Source organism: Eriocheir sinensis, chromosome 34 (assembly GCF_024679095.1).
Source record: "Eriocheir sinensis breed Jianghai 21 chromosome 34, ASM2467909v1, whole genome shotgun sequence".
NCBI classification, from domain to species: Eukaryota; Metazoa; Arthropoda; class Malacostraca; order Decapoda; family Varunidae; genus Eriocheir; species Eriocheir sinensis.
Window position 1 is genome coordinate 17416175 of NC_066542.1, and position 27541 is coordinate 17443715.

The window sequence follows — 27541 nt, forward strand, 5'->3', positions numbered from 1 at the left end:
TAGCCTCTCTACGCCGGGAGGTATTGTGGTCCCTGGCGAGTGTGTTCACCTCTTGACCTCCCTCCACCTCCCCTCGCTTTGCCTGGCCTCACCGCGTTCCCTTCCCTTCCCTTCGCTTCCCTCTTTCCTTTATTTCATCCTCCCTTTTTCCCCCTTGTCCTGCATGAAGTATTTCCCTTGCGCAGCAGAACCCTTCATCAACCACTAATAACAACATGCAAAACATTCCTCTCCTCCCGGAATCCATAATTATTGGTGGATGCATTTTTGTAGGGCCATGAGTGGTGTTCAATTGTCCCCTTACCGGGTTACCATGAATAATTGTGCTGGACCCAGATTGGCGAGAGAGAGAGAGAGAGAGAGAGAGAGAGAGAGAGAGAGAGAGAGAGAGAGAGAGAGATTATTCAACGGGTGGTGAATTTTATATCTCAACAAGTTTCACTCTTTCCTTTCTGTTTGTATCAACTAGCAGAGTTGTCAGAACCACGCCCATATATACCGTGACGTAGCTTTTCCTTTATTTAAGACCACGAAACAAACAAACAAACACACACCAAAAAAAAAAACAGGTTAACAAAAGACGAGTAATATTTCTAGTACTTAATTGTTTTCCCCCCCGTTCTTCGCTTACAGGCCTTCCTGGAGATGTCCGATGAAGTATGCGCCACCACCATGGTCAACTACTTCACGAACTGTACCGCCCAACTGCGTGGTCGGGCCGTCTACGTCCAGTTCTCCAACCATAAGGAGCTCAAGACCGACCAGACTCACTCCAACGCGGTGAGTCACTCTACAGCAGGCAGCTCCCCACTCTCCCCTCTCCCCCCCAGCGTTGAATGAGGGCGAGGGAGAGGGGAGTGGGGTGGGGGGCGCTACTTCGTGTATTAGGCAAGACACGATAGTGAAACGGAGAAAGGGCTTGTTTCCTTGTGAACAGGCCCGTTGTTAGGTTTTATACCTGTCTTCATTCATACAAAGAGTTAAAAGCTTGGTAGTTTTAAATGCTTATGATATCAGGATCAGTTAATATTAGCAGTATAGTTTTGGAGCTCAAGGCTTTTTAAAGAGCTTAGTTGTTGGTTATTGCCGCCGAGTAGATCTTCGTCGCCCAGCCATGAGACGCCAGGTAAAGGTGGATCATTAATCATTTCCTGATTGCCATAAAGTGCCGGTGCTTCGCTCTACATTGAAGCAGCATGAAAGCAACCAAAGGAGCGCGTGCGTAATTGTGTGTGTGTGTGTGTGTGTGTGTGTGTGTGTGTGTGTGTGTGTGTGTGTGTGTGTGGACCCACCCTCCTATTGACGAGTTGTAGTATACACGCAGGTGAGGTGAGGTAGACTGTAATTATTAACCTTTATAGTGTAGAAGCAGCAGCAGCAGTGGCGTGTCCAGCAACTCCCCTACTCCAGTGTCTTTCCTGGATCCTTCTTGCCGTCTTGCAGGGTAGCGTTACCACAACGTTAATAGTGAAAATATGTTTCTTCCTTCCCCAGCAGAACCCTAGTGCACAGGCCGCGTTGCAGGCAGCCCAGGCCCTGGTCAACCAGTCCGACACCCAGGGCGGCCCCAACACCGTGCTGCGCGTCATCGTGGAGCACATGATCTACCCGGTCACCCTTGACGTGCTCTACCAGGTGAGTCAAGCTTAGGGTTTCTGTTAGTTTTTGCTGTGAAGGGGACGCCACCAACACTCAACGCCTAAGATGTGTAGATTTGTCTCGTCCTTTATTGACCATATCGTAGAGAGTGCTAGCGGCAGTGGCACAGCGCGCCCCGCTGCAGCCGCGCCCGCTGAGCAGGGATTCCCGCGAGTCCGACAAGTAGTTTGCGGGGAGCGAGATGGGAAAAGTTAAAGCGTGGCAGTAGCGGTGGCTAGGCGAGGGTGACCCAGTTGTACCCAGGATGTGCATTGTTTGCTTGTCCTGCCGGTTAGGTAAACATTGTTTACAGTGGCAGCAGGAAAGGGGAGGGCTGCGTAAACAATGGGAGTGGCTTAGTCGCTGAGTGTCTGGGTGTTCTGTGCGGTGTCGCTGCCCCGCGTGCCTTGAACCATAAACCATCCAAAGCGGAGAGCTGGCGTTATCCCGTTGCTCATCCATGTTACGAAATGACTGACCCACGCTGGTGTATTCGACCTCCTGAGCTGAAGCGGCGCGGCAGCACCGTGGCGTGGATAATCAGTCTTAAGACGGACCGTAAGACCACAGGGACAGGACGCCTCCCCTTCCCCCCGCTGAGTATCGACCAGGCGGACCTTTCGATAGGGTATCGGCGCGTCTACTTGGTCGGATTGGATGGATGTCTTAGGTTGTGGGCGGCCCACCTGAGGCCTGGCGAGTGAGTGGCTGTACCGAGGCCGCTGCCCCTCCCAACCTCCTCTATTGGGGGACGGACAGCCGGACACATTGCCGCCAGACAGCCGGGGAAATAACTTGATATCAGGGAGGGCAGAGGGGAGGAATATTTATCATTGAAGGGATGTCGCTTGTGTCAGACTTTGTATTAGAACCAAGAGTCATTGAACTGAAAATGAGATAATAATTACTTAGCGGTCGAGTGACGTCTACAGTGCATTCTCTCTACCTCTCCCCTTACACTCGTCTTTCCGTCACATTTTTTAAAGTAAGAAAGCTAATCAAGTATCTGGTGCGAATTCCTTTCTGTAAAAATAAATGCATGAGCTGTAATTGAGCACGACGAAATAATATGATTAAGTTTGGCTCTGGACTCCTTTAGAAAGTGCTGGGAAAGGCATACGCTCCTCTTCATTGGGTCGCTTAGGCCCCGCCACGAGGCTCAGGTGAGGCTGAGAGGCACCACCGCCACAGCCACCTTATTGACGATCGACTTCCATCCCGGGGCTGCTCAACTTTCTAGTCGCTGGTTCACCGTTTTTTCTGCCTTCCCTCCAGGATATCGTTTTGCTTACCTGCGCTGGAGGGAAGGGAATGCAGAGGAGGAGGAGGTCATTTTCGGTGATGTCTGCGGGGAAGATTGGAAGGCTCCTCCGTTCGCGGCACTCGCCTTTTATTGAATCTGCCGCCGCCACGCCGTCCCGCCGCCTCAATCTTCGACACATTTCCAAACCAATATCCGACAAGCCTTGACGTTTCGCACCCGGAGAAGTTCCTTCCCGCGATGGGCACAGTAGAGATACTTATCCTCCCCTCCAGCCAGCCATTCCCCGCTAAAAGTGCTGCTTGACTCCATTTTGTCCTGCGGGCGTCGGCCGTGCTGGTGGGACTCTTTTGCCTCCCGGAAGGTTTAGGTGATGGGCGACGCGTCAAGGGAATCACTCCCCCGGACACTCCCTCACATCCGATTCCGATAATGGTTTTTGGTGTTTATATTGACTCGATCCCCCTTGCTTCCTACTACGTCCCTCCCCCCTCTACCTCCCACCCCGCCGCCGCCACACCCAGCCATTTCCCCCCCCTCTCTCTCTCTCTCTCTCTCTACCCCCCCCCAGAACCCCCAACTTCCCCGCGTGTCTATGAAAGGGCGAGGGTCTCCCACTTGCCCAAACTTGTGAGAAGACAATAATTGCTCTCGCCCCTCCCATGAACCAATTCCCGGGCAATGCTGTGTATGGAATGGAGAGGGGGAGCATATGCCGGCCTGGCCTGTACTCTGAAGCGACCATTTCTGCGGGGTGTAACCGTGTAAACACAATCTGATGTGGAACATGCCGTGCCATCGTTATCGATCTGTGCTACCTAGCCACCCACCCCTTCAGCGTCCCTCCTCTGCTCTACACCTCGCCTAGTATAGAATCGCACACACCTGGTTCTGATTTAACGTGTTGCCTGTTAGCGGTGACGTGAATCTTTGGTGAGCAGCTTTGTTTCACGTTTTGCTTGCCTCGTTATTTAATTTTTATCAACTTCTGCAGAAAAATAGCTGACGTACATTGGGTTTTCTAATCACATTGAATTGTATTGTTTTATTTACGCTGCTCCCGTTTGTTACATGCAGACCGTAGAGATTCTTTTCTGAGGAGGCATGACAGTGTCTAAAACTCGTCTGCCTCGACCATTAACTCCCTGAAACTTAATGACTACTGTCAAGGGGGAAAAAATAATGCAGCAGGACGAGGAGGAAGAACCTGTGCCGGGGAGTCAATGGTGAGGGGCCTCGGCGGGGACGCGCTCGTGCCCCAATCAATTAGCTAGATAAATTGAGGCGGGAGCGTGGAGCAAAACTTTGAAGAAGATATTTACCAGTTTCCCCGAGGTTGCGCATTAATCAGGCAAGTTTTTATTGTTAGGGGAGTGCAAGGAAGACAGGGCGGAGCAGAGTAAGTGCCAGGGAGAGTGAGGCTGCGAGAAATAACTTTTTGTGCATCTTCGTGAACCACCGTAGTAGGCAGGTGCTAGTGGCATGGAGCTATTTACACAAGTTAAGTAAGATGTCATCTATTACGTGAGTTAAAACGACATACTTGAATTAAACCCTTTAAAGTATATTTTCCAAGGAGCGAGTCAGCACTTAATTGGTACTAAGTATCGGTGCATTCGTTCGTGGTAGTTCGATGACGGCCTCCAATCTGGCGTCGTTGTCAAGTCTTGCCTGGAACACGTCGACCTGGGCTGGCTGCTTCCAGCTATTGGGAGCGCTCCGCCCTAATAGTCGCGTAATTACCCAAAAGGCACGATTCTGAGGCGGTAATATTGGCGCGGGTCACAATAACAGGCAGGAGGGGGCTGGATGGGCTGTCCCGATGTGCGCCGCCTGGCCAGTGACGCCTCGGAGGGTGTTTTCACGGGGCTCCCCATTAATTGCAGTAACCTTGCGTGGAGTACGATGCTGGCAGACGTTCACTTAATTTACGCGTAATTAAATATATTGTGCGATGGAGGGGTGGCAGGCCCGTGGTGTGGCAGACCTGCCATGTCAACAGACGCGATATGGTGACAGGCGCTCCACTGCCACCAAGACCCCCAAGTTTCCTATCAATGTAATAGATAACGGTGTCGCCCTCCTCCCTTTCCCTTACTCCTCTTCCTCATGTCTTTCTTTCCCTCTCATGGTGAAGTAAATATTTCTTTCCCAAATGTTTGATAAGCAGTGATACTTTTGAACATTCATTCCATTTTCTCATTCATTTGTTTTGTATCTTTGCAGATCTTCTCTCGCGTGGGGAAAGTGCTGAAGATTGTAACCTTCACCAAGAATAGTAAGTATTAATTTGGTCATTGTTGCTCTTTACAAAAATAATAAAAAATCTTTAAACTATATTAGAAATATATTTTCCAAAGGAAATAGATTACCATTATTGTTCCTTTTTTTTTTTTTTTTTTTTTTTCCGCGGTTAAGTTCTCGGTTTACCTCCATTTCTTTTTACCAGTCTGAAACTTGCAGCAGCTTGTAACTTAATAATCACTTTTAATTGATGGATGGTGTTGCCAAAGTTTTTAATGATGGACGTTATAATAGTGGAGTTGGCAGTTATATCCTATCGCGGTGTTCTAGCTCGCGACATTTTATCTTGTTCAAATAATAGATTTCATTCTTACATCAGTGAAAGAATGTCATCCAAAAAAATTATGACATTAAAACCTTTGTGATAGCTTCAAGTTTCCTGGACCTGAAAGAGAGGTTATGCTAGGCCAGATGGCTGCTCTTGTTTATGTTGGTGCTATTTTGGGAGTTTGTTTAGCAGACCCCTACCTGTTAACCCTAACCCCTCCTCCCCCACCCCTGCCTTCTAACCCTAACCCCTCCTCCCCCACCCCTGCCTTCTAACCCTAACCCCTCCTCCCCCACCCCTGCCTTCTAACCCTAACCCCTCCTCCCCCACCCCTGCCTTCTAACCCTAACCCCTCCTCCCCCACCCCTGCCTGCTACCCCTAACCCCTCCTCCCCTTCCTAACCCTAACCTCCCCCTCCCTTCACATCCACCACCACTACTACTATTCCCATTCTTGTGACTGCCTATGCTTTTCCTTATATAAGTATGGCGTCTACAAATAGCATTAATACCTGTTTAGATTATTATCATTAGATTTTGATGTTTTGGAAATAAGTGTATATATAAATATATATATATATATATATATATATATATATATATCTATATATATATATATATATATATATATATATATATATATTTTTTTTTTTTTTTTTTTTTACTTATTTATTTATTTTTTTTACAACAAAGGAGGCAGCTCAAGGGCACACAAAAAAAGAAAACAATAATAAAAAAAAAGCCCGCTACTCGCTGCTCCTAAAAAAGAAACAAAAGAGGTGGCCGAAAACAAGATCAAATATGGGAGGAGAGATGTCCTGATACCCTCCTCTTGAAAAAGTTCAAGTCTTAGGCAGGAGGAAATACAGATGAAGGAAGATTGTTCCAGAGTTTACCAGCGTGAGGGATGAAAGAGTGAAGATGCTGGTTAACTCTTGCATAAGGGGTTTGGACAGTATAGGGATGAGCATGAGTAGAAAGTCGAGTGCAGCGGGGCCGCGGGAGGGGGGGAGGCATGCAGTTAGCAAGTTCAGAAGAGCAGTCAGCGTGGAAATATCGATAGAAGATAGAGAGGCAACATTGCGGCGGAATTTAAGAGGTAGAAGACTATCAGTATGAGGAGGAGAGCTGATGAGACGAAGTAATGTATTTTCTCCCTTTTTTTCAGATACATTCCAGGCTCTGATCCAGTACCCTGATGTGGTAACTGCTCAAGCCGCCAAAATGGTAAATTATTTGACCTCCAGACTGAATTAAATTGAAGGAAAATGATTAGTAAACCTTGTGATGTCTGATGTACATTATCATTGGCATACTTTTATTTGGTTAGGAAACAGTAATAGTTCTTAAAGTTCTAATACTACAGATTTAGGATTAAGGTTAAGCTATGCTCGACTGAAATGTAAGTCAGTGTAGTTTTCCCCTCTTTTTCTATGCCAGAGGTAGTCATGGTTGTGATTTTGCATAATGTATACGTAAATTCGTTTGTCAGTTGACGACTTTGAATGTATAATGTACTAATTTGTTTTTGTTTGAACAATCTTCCTGCACAGACTCTGGATGGCCAGAACATCTACAATGCTTGCTGCACACTGCGCATTGAGTATAGCAAGCTGAGCAACCTCAACGTGAAGTACAACAATGATAAGTCACGGGACTACACGAACCCCAACCTTCCAACTGGGGACCCAGCCTTGGATTCTGCCTTGGCTATTGGTGGTAAGTGGTCTCGCCTGCACAACAGTGTGGTCGACGAGCGGGCCACTCCCTGCACGCACTGTGGGCTGCCTCCCACGTGGGCCACCCCGCATGCAAAGTGGCCCATCAACCCACTGTCAATCCTAGCCCACAAGCACACTCGTGTATTAGTAACATAGAACCGGCGGCAAGATCATTTACAGACTCGTAATGCTCCATTGTTAGAGTGTATGATATTTGTCAAGTCAGTTTTCAGGGTAGAACACTAGTGTTTTGGGTTTGTTGCTTGAGCGTGGTTGTGGTGCAAGGTTGTAGTGGAACCCCATCTGCTCTCTTCTGGACTCCTCTTTCCCCAACTTCAGCAGCCTGTCCCCCTCTTCTCTTGTCCATACTGCTTACAAACTTTCCACTCCATTCCTCTGTCCGCTGGGACGTTTCCTGTTGCGTTTTGTTGTTGATTATTTTTTACCAGATTTATTTAGTTTCACATTTAATAACTTAAAGTGACAAAACCAAGACTGATCAGGACAAATTTATAAAGTTGATTTTTGTATGCCTCAACATTTTAATATTGATTTTTTTTGCAATGCCTGGGGTTGATTCAGCATTATTTTTGTATTATTTTACTCCCCAAACCTTTTCCAAAACAGTCCCTACATAATCCTCTGAGAGTTCATCCCCGGAAACATGAGAGAGAAAATGCCATTTGAAAGGTGACCCATTGGTTGCCTTCATCCTCCTCAAAACTGAACAAAAACCACAGTAACTGCCTGATTTAGCACTTACTCTTATAACTTGGGGGACGATTTTGGAAATTTCATGTAGTAATACATCGTAGCTTCCTTTCTCTTGTGCGCTGGTTTTTATTAAGTTTTGTGGTGAGTGAGGGAGAACCCTGATGTCCGTACGTAGCAGCACCTCTGCCACACATGGCCCGAGTGCACATGACCACTATTGCCTAACACACACTGGCACACACACTCGCCCTCATACTAGTCCCACAGCAGCTTCACTGGGGTTGTATTGTAAGTTATGCTTTTTTCTAATTACAAGCTGTAGCTGATGAGATCCACCAAAGCAGTCGGACCAAAAGCTTTTTATTTTGCACTAATCCAGCTGTAGAATACTCAGCCAGTAGCTTTCAAGGGAGCTAGTCTTATTGATCACTAATTCCTGGTGGGTGTATGTGGGCATGTTGTTACTAGTTGTGCGCTGTTGTTGTGTTAGCTAAGGGTCTTAATGGGGAGGAGCTGTCTCCACTTACATGTTAAGTCCCTTCCCTACCCCTCCCCATCCCCACCTTTTCCCTTTCCTAACCCCCAGTGCACTATACCATGCATTGGCGAATGAGTACTAGAGGCCGAATATCAAGATATGAGTAGTGTGTATCGTTCTAGTAAAAATCTGGATTTAGATACCTTAAATCCTAATTTTTACTGAAGTATGTCATCAAGATCCAGAGCATTATTCCTCATATTTTGAAGATTCCCTTTTTTGACTCATACATCCCATGGGTCCACCACCTATCAGTAAGTAGAGACAGCTTTCCCTGCCGGAGGGTGTGTGTGTGGTGGGGGCTCGTGGACCCAGCCTCAGGGTGTGCTATCAATATTGTAGGTGCCCCCGGTGTGCTAGCCTCCCCGTTTGCTGCAATGCATGGACTCTCGTCGCCGCTAACCGCTGCCTATGGGGCCTCACCTGCGGGAGGTACGGATCTGCACGATTAACACTGCTGCCATGTCCACCATCCCCCTTTTATGCTCCTCTCCTAGCTTGCTGCCTGTTGGTGCTAGAGCCAGAAGATGTTACTAAGCAATGGCTCACCCATTGGGAATTTGTAAATATAATGAAAATGTTTTCTAATATAAATTTTTAAGATAAATTCATCTGCAATTCACTGAGTACAATTAACTGTAAAGCAGCAGGTTGAGGCAGAGAGGAGTAAGGACAAGTACTGTGGTGGATGGTGGGTGGTATCAATTGCTTTTTTGTTGTTACCAATTAAAACGTGCAGCAAGGCCAAGAACAAACATGCTAAGATGTACATGTCCTGCAGCTGAATGATAACCTTAAATTACTTAATTAGGTATGTCTTATTCATAAGTATTCCCCCCACCCCCCCCCCTCGAAACATTTGTGGATATGGGTAGTATGTTTGAAGTATTTGGTCTTGCTTTGGCAGATGATTGCTGTGTGTAAATTCATGATGACAGTCTTGTACTGGTAGATGCATTAAGACTGGCTTGTGTATATTATTCAGTCCTTTTTCAGATTAATGAGAATACTGATAGAGTCAAACCTCACTGCCTGTTGAGGTGTGCATAGTTTGATAACAAGCAGTTATATTGCCCTGCATAAGTTAGTCCCACTTGTCTTGGTAGATTTACATTACAGCATTGCCTAATGATATTTACTTTCTGTTGGGGCTAACAGGTGCAAGAGCAGTTGGTAGAGCCAGTACCAGCTGTGCATCTCGGTAGTCCTTCAGAAGTTTGTTCATACTTGGGTTCATAAAATGTAATATTTTCTATGTGTAGGATTCTAGCTTTGTCCATTGGTATTTGTTATTGATAATGGTTACATTTGATAATATATGGTGCTGACTGCCATAAGGTCTTAGAATTTCCAGTTTATTTGGGTAAAGTCGCAGAAGTATTATTTATTAGCATAAGTTTTAATTTATTTATTTGATTTCATAACTTTAACAGGAGTAATTGATATTGATGTGCAGTGAAATCTTTTATGGAATATTTTTTTCATGTATGATTCAATATTCTTTGCATTATTTAATGGTGTATATGATAAGCCTGATTTACAGGAAACCTTCATATACCATTATAATAACCAAACAATATTGGGGTCTGATGGAAGGGTATTTCTCTCTCATACTCACTTAGTTTCCCAGCTTTTTTATTTTTTCCTGGTTACTACTTTGTCCTCTTCTGGTCTTGTTTAAGCACTTCCTTTCTTATCCTTTTCTCTTAAATTTAACCTTTTATCCCAGTCCTCTAAGGTTTTTATTAAATTTTCATGTACATAAGCATTCATGGATCCCCCCTCCCCTCCCCTTGCTCTCTCTGCTCCCCCAGCTTCTTCTGCTCAGTCTAGGCCACTAGACTCATACTCCCCGGCCCTCGTGGTCATCATAAGATCATTCGCTCCTGGACCCATCTGGGGTCATTCAAAATTACAGTATCTCGTTGCTTCTCACTGCCAACACTTGAGGCTTTGTGAGCCATCACCACCACCACTCACCTCCACCACATTTTATCTCTTTACTGTACTACTGCCATACTGTTTCCGATGCTGAGCCCTTGTCATCATCATAGCCACCAACGTGATAGCCAGCTGTTTCCATGTTTGGCATGTCCTAAACTGACCTGACCTGACTTGGGCTCTCACTGTGTACTATCTCTGTTTCAGTTTCTTCTATTTCAGCTCCTAATCTGAACTTACCGAACCGTACTGGCGAGAATGCTACACCGACAGGTAGGTTAAATGTGACGGCGCGCACCTGCTAGGCTTTCACAATCTGGGTGAAAAACCGGGATCCCTGCCCTCCCCACCCAACATTTTTATGTTTAAGTCATAGTTTATTATAAGGAAAGAATCGTCTTAATGTCCTCAAGGATGAGTGATCCTGGTTTTTACATCCACAGTTTATTCATAGTTCTTTGCACCAGCTAATGTAGAAAAAAAAAGTAAATGTTGAATTAATTAAATGACTGCAAAGCAAAAGAAAATAAGTTAAAGCATTTGCAACGATAAATCAGTGGAACGTACCATTGACGTAACTACTTGTAAAGTCAAAAATAAAACTAAGAAGTTGCAAGAACATTGATGAACTACAATGAAGTTTATCTACAAAACCAAAAAATTCCAGGGTCACGATTCTGAGAGGTGCATTAACATGATCTTGATACATTGCAGGCATGCCCTTCACAGGTATGCCACTGGCAGGCGTCACCCCAACAGCCGCGGCCCTGGGAGCTGCCGGGATCCGTCTGCCGGGCCAGCCGTCGCCCAACTGCGTGCTCCTTGTGTCCAACCTGAATGAGGAGGTCAGTGTTTTGCCTGCATTGAGAGCATTTGTGTTTTTGCTTTGCTTATGTTAGCCATGCAGATTACTCTTTTATTTCTTTTATATACTCTTTAAAACACACACATTATTTTCAATCATTTTGTTCTCTTCCATGGATATGTTTTAGTGGGTATCCAGCACATCTCATTCACATGCCTTTAAATGTTTATAGTTTTGTGCATCACTTAGCATACATGCATAATAAGTTACATTTACACTGTGCATACATTAAGCATAGTCTCACCATTATGTATGTGCAAGGCAAGGCAGCTCAGTATTCATTACTTCTTGAGATGTTTTCGTACTGATTTTTACTTTTAATAATGACCTGTGAGTTACATTCCTACCCTGCAATGCCAGTAGAAATCTTGGTACACTTACACTCTCTTGGTGTATTGTAAATCAGTAACTGTGTAAATGAAAACTTGTGGAAATTGATTTAAAGCTTGCATACCATCAACCATTAATTCATGAATATAAAGACTTTCCCTTAATCAGTGTTTTGATTAGTTTAGGAATACCATTTCAAAGGATAAACCATTGGGGAGACCTTTGACATGCTATTTGAAATTTAATAATTGATTTTTCATTTACTTCAGTGTTTCCCATTACCCAGTTTCAATGAAGTAATGGGGGAAGGAAAAAAAATATTCTGCAAAGTTAAGCAACCTATTACTTAAAATAGTATTGGGGTCAGATAAGTTTGCTCTTGTGTACCAATAATTTCCTGGAGTTTGGACCACACTTTTACCATATCCATTTAGACATCTTAAATACCACTCCTGTTAAAGAGACAACCAAACACTTTCTTCTTACCCGTCCTACTCAACACTCCTGACAACTGCATGACCTCTGCTTGGATACTACATCAGATCTGAGAGTGCTGCACTGGAGTCCTTTCATAGTTTGAATCCTTGAACCCAATTTGCTAAAAAGAAAATAATTCTTGCAAGCATGTGCAGCTCCAGCTCCTTATTTACCTTGTTGATTTAAATACTAGCACAGTCATGAGTGATTCAAGCATGGGTCTGATCAGTAATCACCTCTTCAACCTTGTGAAAGACCATGTCTGCTGAGCCACTCGCCAGTCATCATAGTCCTGTTTCTAACCAGTCCAAGATCTGTATCACTATACCTGCTTTTTGTACAAAGTGGCATCTATATTTTCTGTGCCAAAATGAATTATCAAGCATTTTCACCTAGCATTTATGTTAATTCCTCTAGGGAACACTACCTTCATACATAAACTCTGTGTAAACTACTTCCCAGCTTACTTAATACATTTCAGCTACATGCAACTTGTAACTGATTCTCAAATCCTGGTGTATGTATAACAACATGGTTATTAACCATATTCCAAAACAGTCAAATGATTAAGAGAGAAGTCTCAAAAAAAAAAAAAATATATGCATTACCCAGGATTATGATTTTTATTTATTTTACTTTTTTACCTGCCAACATTCTCTGGATCAAGATGGAAATGTTGAGCCCTTGCTCTTATTTTAGGTGAATGTATTTGACTGTGCAGCCATACTATAATAAGAATCCCAGCTGTGTTGGGAATAAGTCTTGTTGCCAGAGAGTGGCTCCTGCTGGTTTGTTGCTCCATCCCACACACCACCCTTCCTCTGCACTTCAGCAGTAACCCAGACACACTCCTACTGCTCACACTGCTCAAGTACCCCTCATTTGCAATGGAGAAGTGTCCCAAGGATTCTCTGGGATATTGTTTATTTCTTGAATCAGCAGCACTAGATAGCAGTACCCTGAAAAAAGAAGAGGAGTATTCATGAGGTGTACAACGTGGGGTAGTACTGGCAAGTGTTAACAGGTGGTGCTAGTGGCAGCTTCAGGCCAGCAGGACTATTGCTCCCTTCTATCTCCCTTACATTAGCCCACAACCAATGGCCAGAACCTGAGGGTCGTGTCTAACGTGATGTGTTTTATGTTCTCTTGCTGTGGTGCCCCCTGGACTCCATCTTTCTTGCTGGACTGGCCTCTCCTTCGCGACTCTCCTCTACTGTAGATGGTCACGCCTGACGCTCTCTTTACCCTCTTCGGTACGTCACTCAGTCATTGCACGTGCAGCACCCTTGTGTGTTGTACACTTGTTACTTTTTTATAGCATTTAGTATAGATTCCAGTCTTAATTATTATAATTCTTCAATTAAAAAAAAGTAATGCTAAACTTTGACTACATCCACAATTGTATTGCATCCAAGTAAACATTCTTCTTCAGAATTTAAGCAGTGTAATATGAATTAAAATTTCAGTGGTTGTGACCTCATTATATTTACCTTTTTTCCATTCCATGTTAAAATTTCCAATATCCTCTTAATGCATGGACTTCATGAATACTGTAAATATGTATCCCTCCCTGAAACCTCACAAGTGATATGTTCTGTCACTAATTTAATCTTCAGTAGCATTTGTGTTTTTTAGGCTTGATTTTTTCATCTTCTCTCTTCATTCCCAAATTGAGGTGAAAATTTTTGCTTTTCTAATAACCAAAACTTAATGTGTACATAGTAGCATATTTTTTTACACTGCCTTGATTGCTCCGTGGGATGGCCTACTCTGGAGGGTCTGGTTTGCAGTATGTTCTCTCTTCTTGATTACTTGTTACTGGAAGATCCACTGGTGGGATAAGTCTACAGAGAAGCTGCATAGGAGTCGGAAAGGAAATTGAGGTTTTAAAGTGGGCAATTATTTATTTATTACATATATGTACATGTTTTTAAGAATAATTTCAAAATTCAAGTTTCTAGATACTCATATTGTAGCCATTGTATCCCATTTTGTCTTACACTACCTACCAGAATTACTACGTAAAGAGTTGTAGGTGACACCATTTGTCTTTTGCTCGTAAGTAACCAATCCTCCCCTCTGGTGGTGTATTTTGCAGGGGTCTATGGAGATGTTCAGAGGGTCAAGATCCTCTTCAACAAGAAGGATAATGCCTTGGTGCAGATGTCTGAACCCCATCAGACACAACTGGGTTAGTGACAGTATAATTGTTGTTATTTTTGTGTGTATGAGTGTGGGTGCCCGTGTGCATGTGCATGTGCATAGGGGAATCATCAGATTGTTGATATTGCCAAAACAGACTATTGGACAAGTGATGGTCCTTGAGATGGAGGTGAAGAGAGTATACATGAACGACAATTACGTGAGATACTTTGAGTGTGTTATGCTTGAAAGTTGATACATGCAGTAAACACATTCAAGAGAGCTCTTTTATGATGGACTGGGAAAACTTGGTAAGCACAAAGACTACCACTGATTAGGCCTAAAAGGATGAGGTTTACAGCTTCATGCATTGATGATTAAATAGGTCTACCCTATCACAAAACTTGCAGCAATTCCAGTTGCAAGATGTCAGAATATGGAGTGTGGTCCATTTCATTGGGCAAACTTTCCTTGTTGACTGAATGTTTTCTTGTTTTTTGAGACTTCTTTACTTCACCCTGTCCATAAGGGAAACTGGGTGATGGAAGGTAGCCAAACTCAGGCAAGCAAATGCAGGTAGGTGACCTGTGCATATTTTGAATCCAGTGCAGATGTATGAGGGAATTCATGGGCAATTTAGGGGAAACTGAAGTTAGGATAACAGGAAAGGATTGAAGTAGTGTTGTTACTCAGAGCTCATGGAATGGAGGAATATAAGTATATTTTGAGACATGACATGACATGAGAGGCAAAGATTAACTTTGGATAACTTGGAAAACCATATATGTCAGACCATGATAAACTTTTAAAAGAATCTTGCCACTGTTTGTTGAGGGTTAATTGAATGTGTTGTGTGGCTCATACCAGAGACCTGTCTTCCCTTGTCACCATGAATGCTTTTAGTTTCCTGTTGCGTAGACTGCATCATGAATATATGAAGACTGGTGAGACATGTCTGCTGTGGTACTGAGGGTGTTTTATTACTGGAAATGAATTACAAACAAACATACTTGTGAAGGGCTAGTTGATAGCATGTCAAGTGGTCACCTTCCTCTTCTTATGCAAGCAAAAGAGCAATGCTATTAAAATCATAAAATTTCAGCGATCTCCCATCTGGACAAGATGAAAACATGGGGCAAGCAGATCCGTGTGACACTGAGCAAGCACCAGACAGTGCAGCTTCCCAAGGAGGGACAGCCTGACGCTGGGCTTACCAAGGATTACAGCAATTCTCCTCTCCACCGTTTCAAGAAGCCAGGCTCCAAGAACTATCAGGTATTTGCTCTTCAGTTTGTATTATCATGTCAATTTTTGCACAACCAGATGGTGTGTGGCATGTGCTGCAACATGCATTTTATATATTAGCGAGGATGTCTGTCCTAGGTTACTTTTTAGAAGTGATGGTGAGAGAGTTGTCAGTGTTAGTTGTGATGTCATGTTTGCCTTGCACAAGACAAGGAAGCTCTATATGCTAGGTCTGATATTTGTTGTACGGTAGTGTCCACTGAATAATTAATCTTTTTTTTCTTGTTTCAGAACATCTATCCCCCAAGTGCTACTCTTCATCTCTCCAACATCCCACCCACTGTTGATGAAGAGCAGATCAAGGATGCCTTTACTCAGGCTGGCGCCGTGGTGAAGGCATTCAAATTCTTCCCGTAAGTTAATTGTGCAATGCTCTGTATTCATCTAATCCCTGAAAATGTTCATAATACTTCCTGCATATATAGAAACATTCTTTGCGTTCAGTGTTGACCATTTCTTGTAACCGGCATCCCATTATCTGAAGCAAGAAAACTGGTTATCTTAGCAACGACAACTACTTAATTTTTTTCTTTTGAAAGTAGCTCCCAAATATTTCCCTTGGCTGCATTTGATGCAAAGCAGCAAGTTGACCTATGTTAACAGGATCATTTTGAATGCCACTTTGAATGTTTATATATAAGGAGCTGTCACCCACTTTACTAACATTTTTGACACAGTAGAACTCCATTAAGTATTGAGCATAGAGATCATGGGAAGGTGGTGTTTACCGAGTGATTTGGTGGCAGCAGCAGCATGTGGTGCGGCGCATTGGTGGACTGGCTGACGTAACCTTTAATTTGAACACCGGTTTATTTTCGAATATCTTTGAATAAGTTTCATCCTCTGAACCCTTAAGGACTCAACGAGCACTTTTAGGGGTTTTGGGGACACATAAATACCCCAAGTAGTTTCTCTTAACTGGACAGTTTTACCATTTGACATATTATCCTCCAATTTTGCTACCTGTATCTTGATCACAGTTGTCTTCATAAATTTCTGATCAAAAGTGCGCCGCACGGCAATCATTTATAATGCTCCCATAAAGTGATATCCATGTAAAGGCTAGAATAGCTGATGCTATCAAAATCTTTCTTTTAATATCTGAAGGTACAGCTGGCAGCCCTAGTTAACTGTGTACCTGAATATCAACAACCCTCCCAGAGGCTCCCTCAGTAATTGTCAGGCTATCAGAGGAGGAGGAAGTCTTTGCGAAGCTCGTAGGAGTTTTGCTTCTCTTCCGCTTTTTCTTATTCAGAGGAGCTTTCTTTTTTTAAATGCAGACATGCCTCGAACATCAAGGAAGATGCGGGAGAGGCTGAGGAGCAGACAGGAACGCCTACAGGCCTTGTGAAGACACCCTTGTTAGTGTCAAAGATGCTCCAGCAGTGAGGTTCACAAACCAACAAAAACTAAACACAAGCACCACACAGTCCACAATACCTTAACACTCCTCTCATATAAACAAACACTTTAGGGACCTCCCCAAAATGTCATATAAGCACACACCCTGATGCTTATTTTCTCTACTTCTCTCTGACTTTGTTGTATCTCTTGGCCATTTTTTTCCAATGACAGCCATATTCAGTTAAAGTTTTGAACTAGTTCAATTTTTATTAGTGATTAAATTGTTCAGAATATGATCGGGGAAATTTAAAGTGTCTTAGTTCGTCTGCATGATTATTTGTATTAAAAAGTCTTAAGATATAACTTCTTTTGAGGTCTTACTTGTGCTACATGATTTCCTGATAAAATCCTCAAACATGGATGAAAATAGACATTGGGCCTTGATATTGACTCATATTTGTCAGTCATTTTATTTTGGCAGGATTTCATTGTTGAATTACAATTCATATATATGAATTCACACACTTTTCAACTGATCACAGATATTCAGCGTATTCTGTAAATTTTCCAAATCGGTTTCTACATTTTGACTGCACATTCATAAAAGTAAAGTCCTCGTTGAGTCCTGTTTTTAATTAACTTGTTTTTTGACACTACAAACAAATATATTTATAAGACATGGTTGAGGGAAGATTCATTTTGTTGTAACAAAAAAGCATGTTTCATCCAGGGATATAATGATGCTAACAAAATTATTTCAAACTGTTCGGTGCATTAAAGGCAGAATGGTTATTATTTATATTTTATTCTGTTTACTTAATTCTACAGCTCTGGCATTAAATGTTAGCTATAGAAATTTCACTGAAACCAGTCTCATTATACAGCACTTAACGTTTTGTTATAACCTATATCTTTTATTGGTATTATCAGTCACATACTGCATGCAGTTTTCAGTCTTCTGTCCTCGCTAGATAATTATTGATTATTTACATTTCCAAGGTGTTAGTATTCATGAAGATCACAATGCATGATATAGGATGGAGTTTAACAGGTGTTTTGAAGGTCAAGTTAGGTCATGTACTCTGTCTAGACTCTAGATCTTTCGTTGCCTTTGAGGGGAGTTGTAACAAAGTCATTTCATACCAGCAGTTGATTGTTCTGCACAGACATACACACAGGATTTCCGAGGATTTCATTTGATGGGTGGGAGGCTTGCTGCACGTAGTTGAGGCATTATTTGTTTGATAGATGAGTTTCTCTTCAAATTGTAGTATTAATTATTTGAAATATTGCTGAAGGCTTATGTTTTATCACAAAAGTTGTTTCATCATCTTGAAGGGCAACATCAGGCTGCAGTCAGTGTTCAATATGCTTAGGAAGTGGCCATTGCAGAAGTGCTAATTTCTCATGATATTGTCCCCACAGTGACAATACCACCTCATCCTGTCACATACATTCCTTTAACTTGTCACTCCACCTGGCAGTTAGTTTCCCAGCCACCCTGTATCAATGTTACATTAATTTTGAAACTTGTGTTACTTAACTTGGATTGGCTCTTATGGTTGCAATTTTTTTTCTTCTTATTTTTGCCAGTCCCACCACTTGCAAAGAATAATGATCTTTAGAAAAATGAGAATCTCACAGCTCTAAATGTTATTTAGTTATATGATAAGTACTTAAATAGGAGAATCCAGTAGTTCTTGAATTCCCAATAATGTAGCTGTAGTTGTTGCAGTATAAAGATTAAAGAAGTAAGTGTAGGGAACAATGCTGCACATTCGCATAGTGTAAACATATTTTAATATGAAATGACAATTTAATCATGGGAGCTGAAACTATATCCTCCACATGCAATGGTGGTTTTGATAATAATTGATTAGTAAAGCAGCAGCTCCTGCATGAAATGCAGTAATTTTATCTATATAGGTTAATTACATGGCCTTTTAGTGTGTACATGGACGGTTGTATGAGAGAAGTGAATGCCCGAGTAAGGGAGCTAGTTTAAGGCTGAAAGTGAGAGATACAGAGGAGTCTGGTGGCAGGCCTGTTTGCAGATGATAGTCTTATTGGCAGAGAAAAGGGGATGCTGCAAAGGATAGTGGATGAGTTTGACAGGGTGTGTGAGGGAAAAGTTGAAAGTAAAAGGTTATGCTATTGAGAGGGCAAGCAAGCAGACATTGATTTTGCAAAGCCATACTGAGTTAGAGCAGAGAGCACAACAAAGTGTAGGATATGGAAGGGGAAAGAGGGGATGGGGGAGATGACTGATTTTAAATATTTGGTAACAGTTTTATGGAAGTATGAAGGGGAGACAAGGGAAAGAGCAGTTAAGGACAGACAGGTAGTAGGTGCATTGGAGAGTAATGAAAGTAAGAAGTGTGACCATAGGAAGGGCATATGGAACAGTACTATCCTGCCAACCCTGTTGTATGTATCAGATACGAGGACATGTGATTCAGCACGGCATTGGGAATGAGATATTTAAGAGGTGCAAGTGGTGTTTCAGGATGGGATGCAGAAAGTAATGAAAGCATGTATGAGCAGTTTGGTATGGGTGTGACAGCGAAGGGGGTGGGGGTAGGCCACCTGTGAAGTGGATAAATTGGGTGTGCAACTACTGGAACGAGAGAGTTGCAAGTAGCAGGATTGAGTGTGCTGAAAGGGAGTGCCAGAACAGGGAGAGATAGAGACACTTTTGCTGCGCCCACCCCCTGGAGGGAAGTTTCTGTGAGGGAACAGGGTGTTGGAGATATAGATAGATAGTTTAATTACATTATAGTGGGTTACCCAAGCTCCAAATCAGTTACAAACATAACACACTTGTACATATTTTCAACACACCCTGTATAGTAATTCAGCTCCTCTGGAATTTCTTGATTCAAGTCCTTAGTCAATGTCAGAAGGCCTTTTTATTCCTCTCTTTCCCACCCACCAACCCATAGAAGACAAATCACTGCACTTTTACTTATTACAGTGGAAGGCATAAGGGCACCACCTCCCAACCCCTAAGCATACAGGAAAAATATGCTTGCAGCCAGTGAAAATACCTTGATGGCAGATTTACTTTTTTCTGCAACGTTTTTTAAGTTAAATGAGTGCCTTCATGTGCAACCAAGTTTAAGTTTAGAGTAGATACTGTCTTCAGCCAGTTGTGCAGAGCTCATTTTTCCTTTCCCTTCACGGTTTTGTTTGAGCACAGCTTTATTGCTTCAGGTCACATAGAGAAACCTAGACATTTAACAGAAAACTGCATGCACTTACAGGATTTTTAAGAAGGAATTAGTGGATAATATTAGTGCCTCCATCTTCTAAGTCTTTGATAATTACATTAATGTTCTGTAACCAACAGTAATAACAAAGGAGTATATAAAGATAGTTTTGGTTATAAGACCAAAATACATGTTTTACTACTTGCATAGTATTTGATGAAATCCTGTTACCAACAATTTTTTTCCCAAGAATAAAGTAAATTAGCAACCTTGGCAAACTCCTTAAGAATGAACTGTCTAATTAATTCAGTGAAGGAATCTGATATATTATGATTTAAATTAGATTTGAGTTGTATGAGTCAAGCTGATATGGTAGGGAGTCCAGGTGTTAGGGAAGGTGAATGCATGTCTTTGGCTCATGTGACAGTTACGTATCATTAGAACGGCATCCCTTCACGTGGTTGATATCCTCATTATTTTTCTCTGTACACTTATTCTGCAGTGTGAGTCATTTGATACTCTTACTGGATGCCCAGTTTGTACAAGCATTGAAAGACATTACTTGGCAACATGCATGAACACCCACCTCATTGATGCCCAAGTTGTTCCCTGCAGCTATCATCAGGAACCCAACATCTAGGACACCACACTCCCACACCACATGCATACAACACAACATTCACAACACACCACAGCAACACCTCTCACTTGTTAGCTATATATGAAATAAGAATTGTATACCTTTAAAACTATTGGAATTGCTAAGATAAATAATATTATCTGGTGAAAAGATAGTTAATTAATCTGCAAAATCTATTTCAGTAAGGACAGGAAGATGGCCTTGATTCAGCTGGGTTCAGTTGAGGAAGCCATTGGTGCACTCATTGTAAGTATTGTGTTCATGTGTAAATGACTGAGGAAAACTTTCTCCTGTCACTCTTCACTCTTACTCTTTATGTTAAGTGCAGTGAGGTAAGGTAAGCAGTTAGAGCAGACTCATGTAATAATAAATATTTTGTGTATAGAAATCAAGGTTAAATGTCGGTATCAAATTATTCTATGATTATTTCGTTGCTGGGAGTTACTTGATTTGTTATTTATATATATATATATATATATATATATATATATATATATATATATATATATATATATATATATATATATATATATATATATATAAAAGGTGGCTAAGATGGTTTCAAATTGATACTGAATGGTATGGGGTTTTATGGTATTGCTAGTTTAGTGTCTTACATCTTGCACTGTCTTCTGTTATGCCTTGTTCTATCTTAAACTTCTGCTGTTGTCTCCCAGATTATTTGCTCTATCTTTTAATACTGACAAAGAACCTGAACCTCCTTCATTCATGTGTAACCACCATACTATTATACTATACTATTAAAGTTCACTTTAATTTTGGCAGCATTGGCTGTTTTTCTATAAGTGTGAGCATAGGGAGTAAGAAAGGGCATATGGAACAGTACTATCCTGTCAACCCTGTTAAATACATTTCTTATGACATTTTCTAATGTATTACTATATTTTTCAGAAAATGCACAACTTCCAGCTGAGCGACTCCTCTCACCTCCGTGTGAGCTTCAGCAAGAGTACCATTTAGACAAGCCAACCATGGAAGGCAGGTTGAGGGATACCGTACCTAGGGATCAAATTCCTGCGGGATACCAAGTACCTCAGGGCCATCTGAGACACAGGTCTGAGAAGAGAAGCAAGATCCCAGGGCAACATCCCACTTGTCGGCCACCTCAGTGGTAACGACATTTTTTACCTTAGGGCATGGCATTTTTATTAATATAATTATACCTAGCTTAACCAAATGTGTTACACTATAAGGAGGCAGGACCTAGAAATATTTACGTACAAGTGAGAGAGATGATAAATGAGCTGAATTCAGGAAGATAAACTTTTGAACACGGAACTCAATTTGGAGTTTGTTTTATTTTGTATACCCACAGATGTTTGGGTAATTGGGTGACCAATACCTGTGTACATTCTGCTAGAAGTAAATTCTGCCAGACAGCCTGAATGTCTTTTTGTATGTAAGGTGAAGGTTTACACAGTATTAGGGGTAGTCTTGCCCCTGTTGAGGGTGAGGGTAGACCTCTGATACTAGTATTATCACAGTGGATCCTCGTGCTCTCTGAGATTGCCAAGGAATTAGTGTTAAAACCTCAGCTAGCATGAGCCAGAATTGATTCTTTTAAAAAGGTAGCTCTTTTTATTTTAAGTGTTTTGCAAGTGATGCATGTTAGAGCTAGATTGTGTAAGATAAATTGAAAATTAGGGGAGAAGAGATGAGGCAAAATTATTATTATTTATGAAAGTAGCCATTCAAATTCTTACTATCCATATTTTCAGACAAAATGGAGGATTTATTATAGACATGTTAATACGGTAACTTATCTTACAATATCAGTGTTATGAAAGCATATATTTTTGCATTTTTGACGTCTCCAAAGTGTAAACTGATACCAATACTTTTCTTAAATCACCTTCCGTCTGGGATTTTTTCTCTTGATCATTCCAACTTTTGAAAAAGTCTTCTTTACATTTGCTCGATGATTCCAATGTTTGTAGGGTAGGCAGACAGGGGCTGTGGTTGTTGTGCCCAGTTATAATGAAAGCAGTGACTGGAACAGCTGTTACCAATCATTATTGTCCTCCTGTACCTTGAGCAGCTTGTGGGATTGATTGAGAGTTTGTGCTTGTAACAAGCAGGATTGGGTCTATGGATCCTTGAAGAGAGGGCAAACAGAGGAGACTGCAGCTGTAGCCATGAGTATAGGTGGCTTTGGTGTAGGCTTCCTGTCAGATAGCCTGTGGAGTTGAATGGCTGTCCATAGGTAGTGAAGGTTTGTGAACTTTTAAGTTGGTTACCTTGTGCTAACTTGGTGACAACACCAGTTGACTCTAGGTTTGCCAAGAGTATCACAGCAGCTCGGGTCAGCGAGCGGACTGTACCTGAGCGGGCTTCTCCCCCACCCCTCTCTGCCACCTGGCCAGCCTGTGGGTGGGCTCTCCCCCCCCAAAGTCGTGGCGTTCATTAATTGTTGTTCAGTGTATGTAGCCAATAGGAAATTTGATTAGCTTTTATTAATGATGATATACAAAGTATTATTTGTTATTTATCCAAAAATGACTAAAAAAATGCAAGAAGCACAAAGGTTGAGCCATGCACCCAGGAAGTTGGCAGTATTAACATAGATGGTTGCTGGAGGGCAAGGCAGTACACTTTTAGCATTCGTGATACCAACAGTTTGCATCTTACCGTCTGCTGCTTGTCATCTCAAAGCCTTTAGGCTAAGACCCTCGTACACAGTAGAATGTTGAGGTTTCTACCCCTATGCTTTATCCTAAAACCATGTTGCAGTATTTCTACCAGCTTTTAAGTGACCAGAAACAAGTGTCCCTGCCCCCCTGACAACCAAACACTAGTGTCCCATCTGTCTGAAACTTGCGGCGAGACAATCCCAGAAAACTTCTTAGGCATCTAGTGTGGTACGTAAGGTCTACACATTATTCAAGAAGACCTTGATACGAGTGCTCTACTCGTATTTCTGGGCACAAGTTTGCCAAGTAGCGTAGTTGAAATATATTTTGTAAAGCTGATTAGGAGCTTGGGTGAGATTGTGCTCTCTTAAGACCACTGAGCAGCACTTGGTCATCTGCTAAATTGGACCACACTGGGAAGGCTAGTAAACACTAATTTGCACATATCAGTTTCAGAGACTATTTTTGTACAACTGTGGTGCCTTTCTATGTGATATTCACAGTGTGGCACACGTCGGTTATTGGTCAGCTCGGACATACTTCACTGATGTGGTATAGTAAGGAGAATGTTGTACCCTGTACTTTCTGCCTAAACCTGCTGCGTCCTTGTATTCACCAATTCGACCTACTCCAACTTCCTTGGGTGCAGTCAAGCAACTATTTTTACATCTACATGTGTAGAACTTGTATTTCCTGTTTAAATCAAGTGTATGTCATGATGATGAAAGTAAAAGAACGTCATCCTCTTTCTCCATTTTAGAAGATTCAGTCTAGCTGATGGTCTCTTTCTCAAGTTAAATCTCAAAGGGTCTCGCTGGTATGTACTAATTCAATTTTCCTTAGGCAACATCTTGCCCTATCGCAATCTTCTTCCAGAGACCATTATAAAGGCCACAGCCCAGTTGATCCATTTGACTTATGGGGGTTATCTTACCTGCACGCACTTCCCAAAATGGCCACTGACACAACATCTGAGCTGTTTCATATGTTTACTGAAACACTTGAGAAAAAGGCCTAGAAGTTTTGTGCCTCATACTTGTATTTGGAGGGAACAAAGTACCTTTACATTTACTCTTCTAATATTGTAATATTTCTTAGAGGTGTGTAATTTTCTCTTTTCCCACTGCTTTGATGTAACCGACTTGTATACTTAACTACTCTTGCAGTTGTATCTATAAATATCATTCAGATGTGCTCCCCAGGTTTCGCCCGCTTACTGAATGCGTACTTCTTTTTTTTCATTTGCACGAGACTACCAAAGTTTGGAAATTTGAATTTCAAGAAAATTTCAAAATTTGGCTAAAATATGAATATAATTCGAGCAGTAGGGCTTAAACCTGGTGCCACTCCCGCATTACATCTACTGAAACAACAGATGCAGTCCCATGCTTGGGAAATGGATCACAAACTGGAGGGATCACCATCGCCAGAAAGACAGCTGAGTTGTGCCTTGACCAGCTTTGCATCTTTTTACCTGTCAGTGCTCGCTCGCTCACCAGACCCACCTCTCCTTCATCTCCTGGCTGTCAGGGCTCTTATTATCTGATAGAACTAATACACCCAAAAGGAAATTACTAGGAGGCTACATTTTGTGTAATAGATTAACTAGAAGAGAATGAAATGTGTCCCAGCACAGCTCAGGCACAACAAAGGGGGAGGGGTAGGCACAGCTAAGGGTAGGGTGCTAGACCAACTCTCCTTTTGCACCTTCTTTGGTAAGGCCCACAATAACTTCATGTATTAATCTGTATTCTTGAAATCCAAACGGTTTTACATTAATTGTTTTTATTGTGAATGTGGAAATGATGAGTGTTCATGCATAATTCTGCATCTTATTCCAGGATGATATGAATCTGTCTATTTTGTGTTGACAATGCTAGCTCCTTTATGGACTGTCTTGGCATTAGGCCAGCAGACTCCATATTTGTCTATGTGGATGGATCTGAGCAACATGAGCCAGGTACTGTGTTTAAGCATTATCATTTTGTAATAAATATGTATTTCGATAGAAGTGTATATCACTTAAGACCTAGTAGGGAGGGCAAATAGCAAACCGCGGTGAAACCATCTCCCTCCAAGCGAGGCCGAGGACAGTGCGATGGTGTTCTTTAGGTGTCGCAAGCAAGCTCCTTGGTGGCTGCACCTCCAGAAGTGTGCATCAGATTGTGGTTGCCCCATTGTGTTTAGGCTAGAGGCTATTTTGTAAGGTCAGGATAATGAACACTAATGCCTACTACTACTCTGCTGCTACTGCTGCTGTTTTCTCTCTTCTCTTGCCCTCGCGTTACTTTTGAAAATGATCTCTCTCTATCCACACCATTCAACATTTGGCTGTTGATTTATTTGGAAAAGGTCTCAAATTCCAGAAAAATTACTTCTCTACTCTATTGCTCTGTTAATGATATGTTTAGAGCTAATGGTACCTCATCTTTTCAGCCCCTGTATATCCTGCTCTGTCTCCTCTCTCTCTCTTCTCTCAACATTAATGCTAGGTCGGTTTGGGTCATGCTAGGCCACTAACCTTATTCTGTATTCACTCTTTATTATTTTGTGTGAGCCTTATTTTTTTCCTAATTCTCAAGTTGTCATGATTTGTTGTACTGGAATTGTTCCTTGGTTTAAAGAGTGAGTTTTATTTTGTCTCAGTGACCATGACACCTTGAGAACAGTTTTAAGGCTAAGATTGAGGATTTTGCCTTTTTAAGTTTTTCTCGTGGACCATTTTTTTTCCTCTTGATTTTTCAAGTTTATTTTGTATGTAAATACATTTTTGTTTGGTAACTCCTGTGGCCTGATATTGACTTAAAAAGATTTTGTAGTCAGACTGCCAAGGATTACCAAGTTAGTTCCCTAGTGTCACCTGGCCATGTCTCTAGAACACTAGCCACTATTCCTGCCTCCTATACCAGCTGTATCTTACTATCACTTGATCCTGCATACATTTCTCTTATATGTGTTTGTAAATGTACCACTCTCATGTACTACTACTTGGTGTGTTAGTCATATCACTGTTCCATTCTATTACTACTACTACTACTACTCAGCTGTATTTGTATTTCATTGTAGAGGTGCTTGGTTGACAACATAAAGCCTACATATCTACTCTAATTCTTGTTCTTTTTTCCACCCTTCCTTCAAACACCAACTTCTGCAGTGCCCATCTGTTCTCCTAATGATAACCATGAGTCTTTCTACACTGCAGTCTCACAACCTTTGTGAAATGTGCTATTCTATTGTGAGGACACCACTGACACTTTCGACCATCACTGTTACCTCTGCTTGTTTTGAACTGGAGTCTTCCTACATCTACTATCTCAGAAACTACAGAAACTACTCTTTCACTCAGCCTGGTGATACTGCCTTGGATGGTGATTGGTTGCCACTTGTTCTGAAAATTTATTGTTACTTCTTATAATGCATTTATAGGAAGCTTCAATAAGGGAAGCATGATCTAAATTAATTTAAGAGTTCTGTACATACAAAGTACTCCCTTTTCTGCTTGAAGTTTTACTTGCACACGTTTTGTTTTAAAAAGGTTGGTTTGTCTTGCATCCAACCAACACTTGCATTTTGATTTTCCCCGCCTTGCTTACAGGAAATGGGGTAAACAACAAGCATATTTCCAAATTACATGACCAAGTTCATGTGATTGGTGCATGCATACACACTCACACAAACAGGCATAGCTTAAGAGTTGAAGGCAAGCAGTGTTTACCTCAGCGCTCCTCTCCACATTTATCTATGTCTGGGGTACCATGATTTAGCGTGTTCTTGACTTCACAAGTAATTTTTTATGAATTGGTCATGAAAAGGAGGACGTATACAGCTTTATTTGCTGTGGTACCAGGACCTTGTGCTTCCTCAGGCTCCTCAAGTTACCTGCTATTTGACCACTTCATGAGGTGAAATAAGCCATTTGTTCAAAATCAAGTCAGTTACTTGTTTTAATGAAAATTGATAGTGGATACTCCCTAGGAGTGTGATCTTTACCTCCCATACTTATCTTTATCTTCACTTTCCTCTGCTCCAATCTATGCTTTCCCATGCCCTGGCTGAATATTGGTTCATTGACCTGGTAATCAAGATTAAAGAGAGGGTGAGTGGTGCCTTCCTCAGGACAACTTTGATTAGAACATGCCATTTCATATCACTGAAGTAATTATGGATGAAGATGATTTCAAAGAAGTTGAGTG

General features: G+C 41.8%; 1 protein-coding gene across 16 annotated transcripts in view; it reads left to right on the forward strand.

Moving 5' to 3' along the window:
* Positions 1-26456, forward strand: part of LOC127007162 (polypyrimidine tract-binding protein 1-like) — a 104037-nt gene extending 77581 nt beyond the window's left edge. For 2 of the 16 annotated variants that reach the window (XM_050877855.1, XM_050877860.1), the window contains 15 exons: positions 634-780; positions 1495-1635; positions 5126-5177; positions 6640-6698; positions 7025-7190; positions 8787-8876; positions 10593-10658; positions 11100-11230; positions 13277-13310; positions 14156-14248; positions 15302-15474; positions 15736-15857; positions 16785-16865; positions 20880-20943; positions 21610-26456. In XM_050877855.1, coding sequence (XP_050733812.1) covers positions 634-780; positions 1495-1635; positions 5126-5177; positions 6640-6698; positions 7025-7190; positions 8787-8876; positions 10593-10658; positions 11100-11230; positions 13277-13310; positions 14156-14248; positions 15302-15474; positions 15736-15857; positions 16785-16865; positions 20880-20943; positions 21610-21678 — 1488 coding nt within the window. In that variant the 3' untranslated portion in view covers positions 21679-26456. The remainder of the gene's footprint in view (positions 1-633; positions 781-1494; positions 1636-5125; positions 5178-6639; positions 6699-7024; positions 7191-8786; positions 8877-10592; positions 10659-11099; positions 11231-13276; positions 13311-14155; positions 14249-15301; positions 15475-15735; positions 15858-16784; positions 16866-20879; positions 20944-21609) is intronic. The other 14 variants (XM_050877858.1, XM_050877857.1, XM_050877859.1 and 11 more) reach the window with 14 other exon arrangements.
* Positions 26457-27541: the final 1085 nt, after the last annotated feature.